The sequence below is a fragment of the Dendrobates tinctorius genome, unplaced genomic scaffold (assembly GCF_039654945.1).
Source record: "Dendrobates tinctorius isolate UK_male_01 unplaced genomic scaffold, ASM3965494v1 ptg000065l, whole genome shotgun sequence".
Lineage (NCBI taxonomy): Eukaryota > Metazoa > Chordata > Amphibia > Anura > Dendrobatidae > Dendrobates > Dendrobates tinctorius.
In genome coordinates, this window is record NW_027361733.1 from 23,317,680 (window position 1) to 23,336,298 (window position 18,619).

At 42.5% G+C, this 18,619-nt stretch overlaps 1 protein-coding gene across 2 annotated transcripts in view; it reads right to left on the minus strand.

Annotated features, from left to right (window-relative positions):
- The window catches only part of KIF3B (kinesin family member 3B), a 53,468-nt gene that overhangs the window by 1,778 nt on the left and 33,071 nt on the right, over window positions 1-18,619 (minus strand). For both annotated transcript variants that reach the window (XM_073580717.1, XM_073580716.1), the window contains exons 2-8: window positions 16,835-18,287; window positions 15,974-16,075; window positions 15,771-15,893; window positions 15,542-15,660; window positions 5,024-5,137; window positions 4,826-4,931; window positions 3,971-4,149 (exon numbers count right to left, since the gene is read on the minus strand). In XM_073580717.1, the coding sequence (XP_073436818.1) occupies window positions 3,971-4,149; window positions 4,826-4,931; window positions 5,024-5,137; window positions 15,542-15,660; window positions 15,771-15,893; window positions 15,974-16,075; window positions 16,835-18,226 (2,135 nt within the window). In that variant the 5' untranslated portion in view covers window positions 18,227-18,287. The remainder of the gene's footprint in view (window positions 1-3,970; window positions 4,150-4,825; window positions 4,932-5,023; window positions 5,138-15,541; window positions 15,661-15,770; window positions 15,894-15,973; window positions 16,076-16,834; window positions 18,288-18,619) is intronic.

Here is an 18,619-nt window from a genome sequence, read left to right on the forward strand (position 1 = left end):
GTGCTCATTTTGGTGGAGTCGGAATAAAATGGACCGACTCCTAAAATATATAATAAATTGGGTACAGTAATTCAAAGCAGAATGTGCTGAATATTTTTTCGTAGGAATTTGGGAAAGTTATGAAATGTCCTATAAATGGCTGTTCTATTCCTGATCTAAGGCTACATTCACACACAGCGTTTTTCAGCTGCAAAAGCAGATCAGCTTTTTAAAAAACCGCATCACCTGAAAGGTTTTTGAGCTCATAGATAATGTTTTCAATTGCAAAAGCAGATTAGAAATCTGCTCTATCCATTTAACCATATCTGTCTCATAGCTGCCCAAAAGGACGCCCAGGACAGGCATTGCTCGTCTTCAGTAACACATCAAAATCACACACACAGTACAGACCAAAAGTTTGGACACAACTTCTCAAAGACTTTTCTTTATTTTCATGACTATGAAAATTGTAGATTCACTCTGAAGGCATCAAAACTATGAATTAGCACATGTGGAATTATATAATTAACAAAACGGTGTGAAACAACTGAAAATACGGTTTGTCTTTTTTTCTAGGTTCTTCAAAGTAGCCACCTTTTGCTTTGATTACTGCTTTGCACACTCTTGGCATTCTCTTGATGAGCTTCAAGAGGTTGTCACCGGAAATGGTTTTCACTTCACAGGTGTGCCCTGTCAGGTTTAATAAGTGGGATTTCTTGCCTTATAAATGGGGTTGGGACCATCAGTTGTGTTGTGCAGAAGTCTGGTGGATACACAGCTGATAGTCCTACTGAATAGACTGTTAGAATTTGTATTATGGCAAGAAAAAAGCAGCTAAGTAAAGAAAAACGAGTGGCCATCATTACTTTAAGAAATGAAAGTCAGTCAGTCTGAAAAATTGGGAAAACTTTGAAAGTGTCCCCAAGAGCAGTGGCAAAAACCATCAAGCGCTACAAAGAAACTGGCTCACATGAAGACCGCCCCAGGAAAGGAAGACCAAGAGTCACCTCTGCTGCGGAGGATAAGTTCATCCGAGTCACCAGCCTCAGAAATCGCAGGTTAACAGCAGCTCAGATTAGAGACCAGGTCAATGCCACACAGAGTTATAGCAGCAGACACATCTCTACAACAACTGTTAAGAGGAGACTTTGTGCAGTAGGCCTTCATGGTAAAATAGCTGCTAGGAAACCACTGCTAAGGACAGGCAACAAGCAGTAGAGACTTGTTCGGGCTTAAGAACACAAGGAATGGACATTAGACCAGTGGAAATCTGTGCTTCGGTCTGATGAGTCCACATTTGAGATCTTTGGTTCCAACCACCGTGTCTTTGTGCAACGCAGAAAAGGTGAACGGATGGACTCTACATGCATGGTTCCCACCGTGAAGCATGGAGGAGGAGGTGTGATGGTGTGGGGGTGCTTTGCTGGTGACACTGTTGGGGATTTATTCAAAATTGAAGGCATACTGAACCAGCATGGCTACCACAGCATCTTGCAGCGGCATGCTATTCCATCCAGTTTGCATTTAGTTGGACCATCATTTATTTTTCAACAGGACAATGACCCCAAACACACCTCCAGGCTGTGTAAGGGCTATTTGACCAAGAAGGAGAGTGATGGGGTGCTACGCCAGATGACCTGGCCTCCACAGTCACCAGACCTGAACCCAATCGAGATGGTGTGGGGAGAGCTGGACCGCAGAGTGAAGGCAAAAGGGCCAACAAGTGCCAAGCATCTCTGGGAACTCCTTCAAGACTGTTGGAAGACCATTTCCGGTGACTACGTCTTGAAGCTCATCGAGAGAATGCAAAGCAGTAATTAAAGCAAAAGGTGGCTACTTTGAATAGACATATTTTCAGTTGTTTCACACTTTTTTGTTAATTATATAATTCCACATATGTTAATTCATAGTTTTGATGCCTTCAGAGTGAATCTACAATTTTCATAGTCAAGAAAATAAAGAAAATTCTTTGAATGAGAAGGGTGTGTCCAAACTTTTGGTCTGTACTGTATATATGTAATCGATATTACATAGTGTATTACATATTTAGAATTTATATCCAAGAAGTATCATTTCTCCATGCGGAGAATGACATGCTAAGCATGTCGGGGTGAGGAGACTTAAAGCCGCAATGTAGCATATTTAGAATTTATTACAGTTTTTTGTGTTCTAAAGTTGTATTCCAATAAATATACACATAATTATGTGCAGAATTATTAGGCAAGTTGTATAGGAGAGGATTCTTTTTATTATTGAATAACAACTATGTTCTCAATGAACCCAAAAGACTCAGATATCAAAGCTTAATATTTTTGGAAGTTGGAGTGTGTTTTTTTTTTAGATTTGGCTACCTTAGGAGGATATCTGTTTGTGCAGGTAACTATTACTGTGCAGAATTATTAGGCAACTTAAGAAAAACCAAATATATACCCATCTCACTTGTTTATTTTCACCATGTAAACCAATAGAGCAACACAAAATTAAGAAAAACATTTCTGACATTTAAAAACAAAACAAAAAAAAAAAAATCAGTGACCAATATAGCCACCTTTCTTTACGATGACACTCAAAAGCCTTCCATCCATAGATTCTGTCAGTTGCTTGATCTGTTTACAATCAACATTGCATGCAGCAGCCGCCACAGCCTCCCAGACACTGTTCCGAGAGGTGTACTGTTTTCCCTCCCTGTAGATCTCACATTTTATGAGGGACCACAGGTTCTCTATGGGGTTCAGATCAGGTGAACAAGGGGGCCATGTCATTATTTTTTCTTCTTTCAGACCTTTTTTTTGGCCAGCCACGCTGTGGAGTATTTGGATGCATGTGATGGAGCATTGTCCTGCATGAAAATCATGTTTTTCTTGAACGATACCGACTTCTTCCTGTACCACTGCTTGAAGGCGTCTTCCAGAAACTGCCAGTGGGTCTGGGAGTTGAGCTTCACTCCATCCTCAACCCGAAAAGGTCCCACAAGTTCATCTTTGATGATACCAGCCCATACCAGTACCCCACCTCCACCTTGCTGGCATCTGAGTCGGAGTGGAGCTCTCTGCCCTTTACTGATCCAGCCTCGGGCCCATCCATCTGGCCCATCAAGAGTCGCTCTCATTTCATCAGTCCATAAAACCTTACAAAAATCAGTCTTAAGATATTTCTTAGCCCAGTCTTGACGTTTTACCTTATGTTTCTTGTTGAAAGGTGGTTGTTTTTCAGCCTTCCTTACCTTGGCCATGTCTCTGAGTATGGTACATCTTGTGCTTTTTGATACTCCAGTAACGTTGCAGCTCTGAAATATGGCAAAACTGGTGGCAAATGGCATCTTGGCAGCTTTATGCTTGATTTTCCTCAATTCATGGGCAGTTATTTTGCACTTTTTTTTTTTATCAACATGCTTCTTGTGACCCTGTTGGATATTTGCCATGAAACGCTTGATTGTTCGGTGATCACGCTTCAAAAGTTTGGCAATTTCAAGGCTGCTGCATCCCTCTGCAAGACATCTCACAATTTTTGACTTTTCAGAGTCCGTCAAATCTTTCTTTGGACCCATTTTGCCAAAGGAAATGAAGTTGCCTAATAATTAAGCACACCTTATATAGGGTGTTGATGTCATTAGACCACACCCTCCTCATTACAGAGATGCAAATCACCTGATTAACATAATTGGCAGTTGGCTTTCAAGCCTATACAGCTTGGAGTAGGACAACATGTATAAAAAGGATGATGTGATCAAAATACTCATTTGCCTAATAATTCTGCACCCAGTGTATATTATGCTCTATCTAAATATCTTGATTATTGTATCATAAAAATGATTAAATGTCTGATGTTCACATTGTACAACAATAAATTTTTCACTTAAATATAAGCAATATATGTGGGAGTCGGAGTCGTGGAGTCGGTGTAAGGGAAATTGAGGAGTCTGAGTCGGAGGTTTGGCTTACCGACTCCACAGCCCATCCTGTACAGTCCCAAATATAGCAGGACCACTCACCTGGCTTTGGATTTCTTGCTGGCTGAGCTCGCAAACGTTGAGGCGTCCACTTGGATGTCATCTTCATCCTGCAAAGCAGCTTCCAAAGCAGCCTGGACCTTGGGGGCCACAGCCGGACCCTCGTAGTCTCGGGTTGTACGACTTGGCATATCAAGTTCCAGAAGAACAATATTCTCAGCCTGTGGATATGATCGTATATTATCAACTCCTTTATGATTTCCTGATACATAGACTCATTTACTTTGGTAATGTTGGATGCGACCACTGACAGCAGGTTTTGAGTACGACCATTAAAACTGAAGGCTGGAGCTCAACTGTGCCAATGTGTGACTGCGGCAAAACTGAGGGTATTCAACCCTATATGTTCAATGAGGTATTGGATGGATGACATTTAATAATTGCATGATGACAAGTTTTGCAAGATTGTCATAGTTTACGTTCCAATACATCAATGTTCTCGAGATCTCTACTTGCTGTCCGTGAATGGACACATTAATACGTACATCCAGGGGTTATATACTCATCCATAGGGTTTGTTACACATATATCCAGTCTGTAAGCAAAGCACACATCGCTCTTGTCCGGGGAGCTTGTTGCAATGTATGAATGCAGGCAAAATAAATCAATCTGGTGTCCAAACTCTTCAGTTCATAGAGGATTGTAAAGACTGGATACAAGTGTCACAAACCCTCTGCTGTGAAAAGCAATTCTGTGGGTTTTCTGCCTCCAAAAGGAATTTTAGCATTCAATGACAGCAAGCAGGGATCTTAGAAACAGACAAATTAAACCACAAAAAGTGTTAGAAATCTGCAGAATCTTAGAGCTGAGGAGCCCCTAAGGAAGAGCTTTTCTCACCCGGTATCTGGGGTCAGGTCTGACCATCATGGACATCTTGGCCTGGTGACACAATGGCCTCTTGTAGCCTATGGCAGACGTGGGTCGTTTCATCATCTGCTGATTGCTATGGAGAAAAGTGCGCACTTACCAGACATGCAGAGGGAAGGGTGTCTGAGAACTAGCGCAGGCTACGAGAGGTAAGTCACAAGTACTTACTCTAGCCTGCTGATCGGGTGAAGCTTCCACTGATCTTCCTCCTCCTCAAAATAGCAGCGGTTCATCATCTTATTTTTCTCTTCCATTGGAATGAAATTCTCAATGATCAGATGCCTGCAGCACAAGAAGAAACAGTCAGCCCTGAACATCAGTGGACTCCAATCGCGACCAAGCAGGCACCAATTTCAAAAGCAAGCAGTAAGATCTCATTCAGAAGGCAGCGATATTCCACATATGTAAAAAATGGTTTGAGTGTCATCAGTTTTGGATCGGAGTTTCATCAGTATTGGATCCGTTTTTTACCATCAGCGATTTCCACGCCTGGATAAATAAATTACAAAAAAATTCTACGACACAGATTGCACACTGATGCCATCCTTGTACTGTCAGTGATTATCACAGACCCATAGAATTGCATGGGTACCGAAGCTACTGCACTGCCCATGGTGTAAGCAACATAGCGAATCAGAACTATACTACATTTCTACTTGGAGGGATTTGCTAATATTATGATTATTACAAAAAGAAAGAAAACGCGGACGGCACCGCTGTTACCGTGTCTTGTCAGGAGAATTGCGGTACATAAGAAGCCAGCAGCTGCAAAACTCGGGTGCTTGACCAGAAATCAGATGATCCTCAAGGTGCAAAAGAAAGAATGAAGATCGCACTTGTCGAGTGAAAAGTTCATGGGTCTATTGGCATATAAATATGTTCATGTCAAGCCGGGGGAGTAACAAGGAGTGCAGAAAAGGCTCACAACGGCCGTTTCGCGCTACTCGAGCGCTTCAACGGGTCATGTTGTGGAAGGAAGTGACGGATTCAAATAAAGAACACGTCTCACAACACCTCCTCCTTCCACAGCTGTTATCTAAGTGACAATGTGAATTAAACAAAAATATATAGAGATGCATAACAATGAACAACAAATATTGATACTAATACAAATCTTGGCTAAGCAAAATTCAATTACAGAAAGGAACAAAAAAGAACAAATCCAAAGTAAAATTATCTTACTCCAGGTAAGCATAAAAATGCCTTACATAAGTGAGACTAATTCCACTCTCCAGACCACAATGCTTATAATCCGAATATTTAAATTATTTTGAATAGAGTCATAAAAGTGGGTATAAGATCAACTAATATTGCTGTCTAACAAGACACATATATATTTATCCATATACAGGAAAACAAATTAAACAATGGCATTTTAAAGAACCAGAATATGCAAGAAAAATAGCACATTAATAATCTGCATACATATTATTAGGCAGCTTGTAAGTTCACAAAACACAGAGGCCTATATCCAGGTACCTACCATGAAAATGTGCATGCAAAGATATGTATGTAAAAAACCTACCGAGAATGTTGGGAAATATCCTAGCCGAAATACTACATCACAATTCAAAAATGTGGGAATAGAAAAGGAATCTTTTATATACTTTCCATGTATATTAAATACGAGGCTTAGTCCCTGACAAATAACGGGATCAATTAAACAGAACTAATCAATGATACAATACACATGACCAATGATCTTTACAAGAAAATGGCCATGTCTATCTTTTCATTGAAACCTATCGGACCTGTTGCATTGGTTTTCATTATCCAAAGATTCCTTTTCTATTCCCACATTTTTGAATTGTGATGTAGTATTTCGGCTAGGATATTTCCCAACATACTGGGTAGGTTTTTTACATACATATCTTTGCATGCACATTTTCATGGTAGGTACCTGGATATAGGCCTCTGTGTTTTGTGAACTTACAAGCTGCCTAATAATATGTATGAAGATTATTAATGTGCTATTTTTCTTGCATATTCTAGTTCTTTAAAATGCCATTGTTTAATTTGTTTTCCTGTATATGGATAAATATATATGTGTCTTGTTCGACAGAGCAATATTGATTAGTTGACCTTATACCCACTTTTATGACTCTATTCAAAATAATTTAAATATTCGGATTATAAGCATTGTGGTCTGGAGAGTGGAATTAGTCTCACTTATGTGAGGCATTTTTATGCTTACCTGGAGTAAGATAATTTTACTTTGGATTTGTTCTTTTTGTTCCTTTCTGTAATTGAATTTTGCTTAGCCAAGATTTGTATTAGTATCAATATTTGTTGTTCGTTGTTATGCATCTCTATATGTTTTTGTTTAATTCACATTGTCACTTAGATAACAGCTGTGGAAGGAGGAGGTGTTGTGAGACGTGTTCTTTATTTGAATCCGTCACTTCCTTCCACAACGTGACCCGTTGAAGCGCTGGAGTAGCGCGAAACGGCCGTTGTCAGCCTTTTCTGCACTCCTTGTCACTCCCCCGGCTTGGCATGAACATATTTATATGCCAATAAACCCATGAACTTTTCACTCAATGAGTGCGACCTTCATTCTTTCTTTTGCATTATGATTATTACACCTACTATATATTGGGATAGGAACTTGCAAATGGGAATACCCCTTTAAAGATGGCTATATTCCAGTATGTGTGGTATGTCAGGGTGGCATCAAGTGCAGGTATTGTGGTGCCAGAGTGACGAATAAATCTGCCCTATCACTGTGCTCACAGATTCACTTTGTTTCGGACATGCTGCAATAATAAACCAGATATAAACAGCCTGATAAATAATTCACACATCCTGCTCTCCATTTCCTAAACAGACTAAAGCGAAATGAACTCGCAGTCCGGCAGACTCTGTCTATGTATCTGCTGAGGATGACCTTAAACGACAATACAGCCTCACACCTCATCACTTTGACATACTAGAATAGCACTTGGAAAGTGCTCACACTATTTTCAGTGATGCACCAATTCCTGAGCACACCTCGCCCTATCATGGATCTCCTCATACCTTTCCAACCGCATATTCAGCGTCTCCCACACCACCTCCTCATCCCACCCTCTCTCTGTTGGAGTCCCCCAAGGATCTGTTCTAGGACCCCTACTCATCTCAATCTATACACTTGGCCTGGGGCAACTCATAACGTCCCATGGATTCCAGTACCACCTTTATGCCAATGATACTCAGATCTACCTCTCTGGCCCAGACGTCACCTCTCTGCTGTCCAGAATCCCGGAGTGTCTATCAGCCATATCCTCCTTCTCCTCTCGCTTCCTCAAACGCAATGTAGACAAATCTGAACTGATCATCTTCCCTTCATTTCACAGATCTTCCTTACCCGACTTATCTATAACAATTGTCGACATCACGCTTTCCCCCGTACCAGAGGTCCGCTGCCTCGGAGTAACCCTGGACTCTGCCCTGTCATTCAAACCGCACATCCAAGCTCTCTCCACCTCCAGCCGCCTCCAGCTCAAAAATATTTCCAGAATCCGTCCCTTCCTCAACCCTCATTCTACTAAAATGTTTGTACATGCCCTCATCATCTCCGGCCTTGACTATTGCAACATCCTTTTCTGTGGCCTCCCTGCTAACACCGTTGCACCTCTCCAGTCCATCCTTAACTCTGCCGCCCGACTAATTCATCTCTCTCCTCGCTACTCCTCCGCTTCTCCCCTCTGCAAATCTCTTCACTGGCTCCCACTCCCTCAGTGTATTCAATTCAAATGACTAATATTGACCTACAAGGCCATCCATAACCTGTCTCCCCCATATGTCTCTGAACTAATCTCCTGATACCTTCCCTCACATAATCTCCGGTCCTCTCAAGACCTCCTTCTCTCCTCCACACTTATTCGCTCCTCACCCAACCGCCTCCAAGACTTCTCCCGAATAGCCCCCATCCTTTGGAATTCTTTGCCCCAACACGTCCGACTATCAACCACATACGGATCCTTCAGACGGAACCTGAAAACCCACGTCTTCAGGAAAGCCTACAGCCCAGCCTGCAATGATTCCGCTGCCTCCTCACCACTACTGGATCTACCGCCTCACCATCACTGGAGCTGCTGCAACCCCCCAACCTAGTGTCTCCTTCTCCACCATCCTGTAGAATGTAAGCTGGAAAGGGCAGGGTCACTCCCCTCTATATCAGTCTGTGATTGTTAGTTTGTTTAATGTAAGTGATATCTGTACTTTGTATGTTACCCCTTCTCATGTACAGCACCATGGAATCAATGGTGCTATACAAATAATAATAATCTCTATATATAAAAATCAATGTGTGTGTTTTTGTGTGTGTGTGTGCGCATCACCAACCAATCACAAAGCATCTTTCATTTCACCAGAGCTGTTCAAAAGAAGCTAAGCTGTGATTGGTTGCTATGACCAACAGTTTTCCTTGCAACCAATCACTAAGCATCTTTCATTTCACCAGAGCTGGTTAAAGGTAGCTGAGCTGTGATTGGTTGCTATGCGCAAGTTTTCCCACTTGACAACACCTCAGCAGACAATGACATGGTGGGAGAAATCTAGCATCCCCAGGAACATAAGCTCCAGCCATCGTCTGTCCCCCAGAAAGGAGCAGTGAGTACATGACAGAAATGAATCCCCCCTCCCGTGTGGTATCATTAAGTGACACACATGAATGTAGGAAAGAGCACATATTAAATGTCATGTGGATTTAATATTTTCTCACATACACTTTTATGCATTATTGATGTGTTACTGTGCTCTGATGCTGTGAGTTTTTTTTAAAGTGCTACTTTCCCCATAATTCACTTGAATATACCCATATAACACGTAATGCTTTTCCCATAACAACCCATTAAATATGATACTATACTGCATACAGATGCTGTACATCCATGAGCAACTCAGCCGGACAAATTACAAGTTGACGGTGCATGAAAATGTGTGTGAAGATTTCTCTACTGTACTAATGTATAAGGTTTGTGCCTGTCCATTGGTGAAAAGCATGACTGTGATAGTTACGGTGGCAGAAAAGTGAGAATATCAGCCTGTTCAGTAGAAAACCTGGGATCTTAGTGATCCATGTTTCTGTGCAATTTCACTATTCTACTTTTACTGGCTCTGACGGCATGATGTGGGATATTAGGGGTAGTAGTCCGGTGGCTCTGGCTGACGGGATGAGGTGGGATATTAGGGGTAGTAGTCCAGAGGCTCTGGCTGACGGGATGATGTGGGATATTAGGGGTAGTAGTCTGGTGGCTCTGGCTGACGGGATGATGTGGGATATTAGAGGTAGTAGTCCGGTAACTCTGGCTGACGGGATGATGTGGGATATTAGGGGTAGTAGTTCAGTAACTCTGGCTGACAGGATGATGTGGGATATTAGGGGTAGTAGTCCAGTAACTCTGGCTGACAGGATGATGTGGGATATTAGGGGGGAGTAGTCCAGTGGCTCTGACTGAAGGGACGATGTGGGATATTGTGAAGTACAGTATTTAGATGTACGGGACAACTTGTTCTCAAAGACTCCATTTTTGTGTTTGCGACCCCATTTTGTTGTTCACGAGTTAAATTTTGTAACTAGGGGAAAGTTCACGGCTGTAGTGAAATCAGACTGTCCCAGTCCGAACAAGATAGAAGAAATGAGACCCTGATGAATGTGCTATTGTTCTATTCTCTACGTCACGTAGCTAGGGACATATTCCGATTTTCTTGCAATACTATTGGCTTATAAATTAAATGTGTCACGACGATGCTATTGGTAGCTGAGTACTTTGCATAATTAAGCAAAATACTATAAAAAGAGGTGGCATAATAAACGGGGTTAGTGATCTGCCTTGATCCTCCCATACAGAGGCAACTTCTCCGTCTGGTCATTCCCAGTTGCTAGCAACGCCCTGCGGATTAATTTGGAAATCACTTAGTCAACCGTGAAGGGTTAATTTAGCCCTCCCTCAATAGCTACCTCAACAGCTGGCTGCCCAACGTGGGACCCCGAATAGGGACGCCTCTGCCCCCGGAGGACAACAAGACAAAGGACCCTTGGACCGGACACAGGCACTGGAAAATTGGGACTGATCATCCCCCACGACAACCACGGTAAGTTGGTGTGGTTTTCCTGTGTTTGTTGCTGCAAAGAGGATCTCAGGTTTGTTCTTGATGGTGGGGGTGATTCTTGGGTGGAATCATATAGAGGTGCAGCCCCGTTGGGGGCCCAGTGTTCGAACCATACCTCATAAGGGACGGACACCCCGGATTGACCAGTGATTGTGGCTCTCTTTATAGTCAAAATATCCTGAAATCCTGATCACTGTTAGTATCAGGCGAGGTGATGTGATCGAAGATTGGGTAGGATACGTAACTCAGGTATATATAGATATATACAGTTAGGTCCATATATATTTGGACAGAGACAACATTTTTCTAATTTTGGTTCTAGACATTACCACAATGAATTTTAAACAAAACAATTCAGATGCAGTTGAAGTTCAGACTTTCAGCTTTCATTTGAGGGTATCCACATTAAAACTGTATGAAGGGTTTAGGAGTTTCAGCTCCTTAACATGTGCCACCCTGTTTTAAAAGGGACCAAAAGTAATTGGACAATTGACTCCAAGGCTATTTCATGGACAGGTGTGGGCAATCCATTCGTTATGTCATTCTCAATTAAGCAGATAAAAGGCCTGGAGTTGATTTGAGGTGTGGTGCTTGCATTTGGAAGGTTTTGCTGTGATGGAAACATGCGGTCAAAGGAGCGCTCCATGCAGGTGAAACAAGCCACCCTTATACTGCAAAAACAGAAAAAAAACCATCCGAGAAATTGCTACAACACTAGGAGTGGCAAAATCTACAGTTTGGTACATCCTGAAAAAGAAAGCAATCACTGGTAAACTCATCAATGCAAAAAGACCTGGGCGCCCACGGAAGACAACAGTGGTGGATGATCGCAGAATAATCTCCATGGTGGAGAGAAACCCCTTCACAACAGCCAACCAAGTGAACAACACTCTCCAGGAGGTAGGCGTATCAATATCCAAATCTACCATAAAGAGAAGACGGCATGAAAGTAAATACAGAGGGTTCAATGCACGGTGCAAGTCACTCATAAGCATCAAGAATCAAAAGGCTAGACTGGACTTTGCTAAAAAAAACATCTAAAAAAGCCAGCACAGTTATGGAAGAACATTCTTTGGACAGATGAAACCAAGATCAACCTCTACCAGAATGATGGAAAGAGAAAAGTATGGCGTAGGCGTGGTACAGCTCATGATCCAAAGCATACCACATCATCTGTAAAACACGGCGAAGGCAGTGTGATGGCTTGGGTATGCATGGCTGCCAGTGGCACTAGGTCACTAGTGTTTATTGATGATGTGACACAGGACAGAAGCAGCCAAAAGAATTCTGAGGTATTCAGAGCCATACTGTGTGCTCAGATCCAGCCAAGTGCAGCCAAACTGATTGGTCGTCGTTTCATGCTACAGATGGACAATGACCCAAAACATAAAGCCAAAGCAACCCAGGATTTTATTAAAGCAAAGAAGTGGAATATTCTTGAATGGCCAAGTCAGTCACCTGATCTCAACCCAATTGAGCATGCTATTCACTTGTTAAAGACTAAACTTCAGACAGAAAGGCCCACAAACAAACAGCAACTTAAAACCATCGCAGTGAAGGCAGGGAAGAGTATCAAAAAGGAGGAAACACAGCGTCTGGTGATGTCCATGAGTTCAAGACTTCAGGCAGTCATTGCCAACAAAGGGTTTTCAACCAAGTACTAGAAATGAACATTTTATTTACAATTATTTAATCTTTTAATTGATGAGTTCACCAGTGCTTTCTTTCTTTCTCAGGATGTACCAAACTGTAGATTTTACCACTCTTAAAGTTGTAGCAATTTCTCGGATGGGTTTTTTCTGTTTTTGCAGCTTATGGATGGCTTTGTTTCACCTGCACGGAGAGCTCCTTTGACCGCATGTTTCCTTCACAGCAAAACCTTCCAAATGCAAGCACCACACCTCAAATCAATTACAGGCCTTTTATCTGCTTAATTGAGAATGACATAACGAAGGCTTGGAGTCAATTGTCCAATTACTTTTGGTCCCTTTAAAAACAGGGTGGCACATGTTAAGGAGCCGAAACTCCTAAACCCTTCATCCAATTATAATGTGGATACCCTCAAATGAAAGCTGAAAGTCTGAACTTCAACTGCATCAGAATTGTTTTGTTGCTCAACCGTGCCTGTAATATCTGTCAGACCTGCACCTGCAATCCCGGTCAACTTCAACATGTAACCCTGAAGCATCTTGCTAAGCCCGGCTATCCTTTCCAAAGGCTCCAGGTGTACCATATCACGTTACCTAAGACTGGAAGGTATGAATACTGTTTGGTTGTTGTTATGTTCTCCAGTTGGCCGGAAGCATTCCCTGTTACCAACATGACTGCAAAAACCACAGCAAAGAAACTGATGATGGCAGTCATATGCATATATGGGGTGACAGAAGTTGTTGAAAGTGATCAAGGTCCAGTCTTTTCTTCTCATGTGTACCAAGAAGTTCTGACAATGCTTGGATCCACTGTAGCCCTCCATACTCCATACCACCCACAATCCAGTGGGAAAGTTGAGAGGCTGAACGGCACAATCAAGGGACAATTGACCAAAATGATGCAGGAGACTACGGCTCCATGGCCAGAGCTCCTACCCATTGTATTATACCACATTCGTACTACCCCTACTGCAAAACATGGCCTGTCCCCATATGAGATATTCTTGGTGCTAGGCCCCCCGTTGCAAATTTCCAGCCTCAGCAGTTATCAGAAGAAACTGACCGTGCAGTTCAATATGTTATTCAGCTTAGTAAAAATCTTGCCAACACCCATGCTCTAGTTTCTTTTTCTCTTCCAGATTCAGCAGAAACCGACACCTGTCATAACCTGAAGCCTGGTGATTTGGTAGTCGTGAAAAGGCATGACAGAAAGCATGGACTAGAACCCTTGTATGACGATCCCTATCAAGTCCTCCTCATCACCCAACAAGCCAACAGCAAATAAAGGAGGCATGTTGTTTTGGTTTTCAGCACTTTCCATATTTTTATTGTTAGAAATTAAAGTTAGAAGATATTCAAAGACTCAAAGATCAATATCATAAAGACAATGATCGTAATAAGGACAGATGGTGGTCAGACACCTTCTCCTTTCTCAATCAAGCCAACTGGTTTAAGGGAATTGGGGGGCTGGATAGCTGGGATCTTACAAAGCTTGTTACACATTGCTGCCTGAATCCTTGTTGTATATGTGATTCTAAAATTTGTTATTTGGTGTATTTCTGTATGTATTAGGAAATTCTGCACTAGGACTGCTAATGATGATACAAAAGGCGTCGACGCCCCTGCTCTTCTCTGCACCGATCTCAAAAGGTTACTCGATGAAGATGTTGAAGCCAAGTGGATGGCTACCTTCAAAAGATCACCACCACCATCAAAAATTGTTATTTGTCAATTATAGCATACAGGGGGGATGGGTGCGCCGCAACAGTCATAACTGATAGCACGGTATCAGCCATGTGAAGACCAGTACCCCTTAAGCTGCTAGCTTGGGCTAGCACCTTTGATGCTGTATATTTGTTAACAAAATTTATCTAGGGGGGATTGTGAAGTACAGTATTTAGATGTACGGGACATCTTGTTCTCAAAGACTCCATTTTTGTGTTTGCAACGCCATTTTGTTGTTCACGAGTTAAATTTTGTAACTAGGGGAAAGTTCTCGGCTGTAATGAAACCAGACTGTCCCCGTCCGAACAAGATAGAAGAAATGAGACCCTGATGAATGTGCTATTGTTCTATTCTCTACGTCACGTAGCTAGGGACATATTCCGATTTTCTAGCAATACTATTGGCTTATAAAGTAAATGTGTCACGACGATGCTATTGGTAGCTGAGTACTTTGCATAATTAAGCAAAATACTATAAAAGAGGTGGCATAATAAACGAGGTTAGTGATCTGCCTTGATCCTCCCATACAGAGGCATACGTCTCCGTCTGGTCATTCCCAGCTGCTAGCAACGCCCTGTGGATTAATTTGCAAATCACTTAGTCAACCGTGAAGGGTTAATTTAGCCCTCCCTCAATAGCTACCTCAACAATATTAGTGGTGGTAGTCCGGTGGCTCTGACGGGATGATGTGGGATAACAGGGGTAGTAGTTCGGTAACTCTGGCTGACGGGATGATGTGGGATATTATAATGAATGTGGCTATGCGGAGTGGGCGGGGCTATACACTCAGCTTTATATATAGATATAATCATTATAATTTGTTATACCTAACCGTAGTTAGTTACCATGACCGGGCAGCGCCGGGCTCTTCAGATAATAATAATAATAATAATAATAATAATAATAATAATAATAATAATAATGTCTAAAAGAAAAGGCTGTCACTGTTCATTCCCTCCCACATACATCACTAAACGCCTATCTACAGAATAGGTAATTAATACCTGATCCCTGACCTGGCCCGAAAACGGGCATCCCATATCCTCAGTGTGAATGAAGCATGATTGCACATGTGTTACCTACCACCTCCCCACTTTTCACTTCTATGTGTCTAAAGTAGCTGTAATGTGCTTGTGTGACCATTGGTTTCATAGCATATTTGTTGTCAGGCACATATATCACTTATGCCCAATATGGTTATACCCCAAATACTTACTTTAATTTCAGCTCTCTGGTTAGCTCGTTCTGCGTCTGCTCCAGCTCCTGACGCTCCTTAATGTGTTCTTCCTGCAAGTCATGGATCTCGGCTTTTACAGCCTGAAGTTTAGAGAAGAGCTGGAAAACAAATGGGAAGGAGTGAAGTCTTTCACTGGTGCCACCATACCATATTTCTACCATCCGTGTTGGAGCTATCAGCAAAACAGCAAAGTGCACATGGCCCTCACCTTTTTGAGCTTCTTAGTTTTGATGTCAACCTCTTGCTGTAAGGAGCTGTATGTCTCTTTGAGCTCGAGTGTCTCCTCATCTCGATTTTCCATCTCTTGCTGCATCTCTCGCTCTCGACGTTTCTAGAAAACAGACAAGTGAGACCTCTGTGCCCTCCACTGTAGCCAAAATGTGGGCTTCTTCAAGCTGCTGTATTACTTGCCTGCTCAGCAATCTCATGTCTCTTCTGCTCAAGGATCTTTTGCTGCTCATTGGTGTGGTCTACAATGTTCTTTCCACCGACAAGAAGTTTACTCTCCATAGCCTGAAAGATTGACTCAAAATTAGTGTGAATTATGATGAGTGGTCATTAGAAAAATCACTAAGGGACCCTACATATCCCATCCTGCAACCATGAAAAAAAGTCCTCAATACAATTAGTATGTGGAGCTTTGATTGAACACAGAAGGACCTAGGACGATGAGGACCAATGAAGAAGATGGACACTAGGCAGTGTGATGGACAATGACTGGAAAGAAGATGAGATCTTGTAACATGACCAGGCATCTAAGCCACCAATAGGCTTTCTGCAACTAAGAAAACTAAAATATTGAAAGAACCAACGACCAGCCCTATTATTTATCATCATCAGTTATGGTGACAGAAATCTACCCTCTTGGCACAACATAAGTAGTCAATAATACTATCGAGAAATGCAATGTAATGACATGTTATACAAAGGGTGAAATCAAAGACATCTTGTTTGGCCCTTTCCAAAAAGTGAGTGAAGAATATTCATTATCCTTTAGAGAATTACCACACCATTGACCACAAATTCTGCATGGGTTGGGTAAGGACTTGTGAGCTGTAAGGACTTGTGAGCTGTAAGGTTGCTCCTGGGGTGGGGTATTTCATCTACACTAAGTTGACAATTCTGGGCACAATTAAGTTGCATAGTAAATACAAGGTCATGAACACTTCAACTACTGATACTTTTATTACTGTATCAAGAACAGAAGAACGCAACAGAACGAAGATCTCTATGACACGTCAGGAAGTGACTTACAAAAAAGGGTCATTTTACCTTCACTTTGGCTGTCAGCATTTCCATAGCTTCTTTCTCTCTTCTTAGGTCGCCCATCTTCCTTTCCTTCTCCTGTAGGAGTTTCAGTTTTTCCTCTGCAACCAGACTGTGGTCCTCTATAATGGCCTTCTTCTCAATTTCCAGCTTCTCCTGCTGCTCCCGCCAATAGTCTTCTTTATCCTCCACCTCATCCTCTCCTTCACAAGAGTCTCCATCTTCATCATCTTCCCCAGCGCCAAGTCTTCTTTTTCCCCTTTTGTGTCTTTTACCCACAACCCTTTTCTCCAGCTGGGCCTTGAGCCTTGCGATCTCTTCTTGGAATTCTCTTAATAATGCATCTTTAGGGTCTTCATTCACTCTGGGCTTGTTCTTGATGTTTTTGGCACGGTTGGAGTAACGTAGAGTGGTCAGTGTCTCCTCAACGTTATATGAGGCAGGGCCAATATTTGCCACCATGACCGTTTTGGCATTGCCGCCCAAAGAATCTTGTAACAACCTGGTAAGTTTGGAATCTCTGTATGGTATGTGGGTGCTCTTGCCATCTACGAGGGCCGAAATCACATTTCCTAGTGCGGAGAGGGACAGGTTAATCTTAGTAGCCTCTTTGAGCCTTTCCCCTTGGGCTCCGGTCTTTGTTTGCCGTTCACTTCCGGCCAAGTCTACTAGATTCAACTTTCCCACGCGGATATGGTTTTCACCGTCCAACCCGAGCTCGCTGCACTCAATGGTAATCATGAAGATGGCATGTGAACGGGAACTGTGCTCATTCATATTCGTTGAGCCAACTGAGCGGTTCTGGTTCCCCACGTTCATCACATGTTCAATCTCTTTAACGCTCTTGGTGACAAAAGACGACAGGTCCTTCACGTAGACACCTGTGTCTGGTCTTTCTTTCAGCTCCAACCGCTTAGATTGGTCTTTAGAGAGAAGATCTCTGATCTCCTCTTGATAGATCTCTAGATATGAAGCTCTCACCAGGTACTGTTGGTTCTGGGACCTTGAAATGTGGGTGAAGATGTGATCAAATGAGTTCGGTATGACTCCCCTCTTCTCGATATCGCCCCTTAACCCTTCCATCGTGTACGTTTTCCCGGTGCCTGTCTGGCCGTATGCAAAAATGGTTCCATTAAAGCCGAGCAAGACTGAATCCACCAGAGGCCTGAATGTCTCATCGTAAAGCTCCACCTGTTTAGAGTTACCGTCGTAGACGGCATCGAAAGTGAAGGTTTTTGGCAACTCGTTAGAGGCTCCTTTCTGAATCCTTACTGCCACTTGACCGAGCTTAACATCAACATCTACTACTTTATCAAACCCGGCAGCGATCTCCTTGCTGTTCATGGGCCGACATCGCACCACAACTCGCACAGACTCTGAGCTCTTTGACTTCGACATCTTGTATTGGTTCGTTGGGTCTGGAGTGCCAGGACACTTTACCAGTCGTTCAACTACCACCCTACAAAGAAAAAGAACAAATACAAAAAAATGTATTACATTGTGAACTCAAGTTAATATAAGCGTAGAGGTGTCTGCTGTGGATTCTGGCATTCCTCCATGTGATCTGGCACGTAGCGTAATACGCAGCGGCTCTGCACAACATCTGTCATCTCCATGGAGAGCAGAGCGCCTGTTCAAGGTCAGTGTGCCAGCAAAGTGGGTCACAGGAGATGAAGAGACGCTATTTCTGTTATCGCTATGCTCAGAGCCTCCCATATACTGCTACACACAGGTGCATTACTATTAAAGGACCGGTAGCCTTAAATTCAGCAGCTTGAAGCATTATAAATG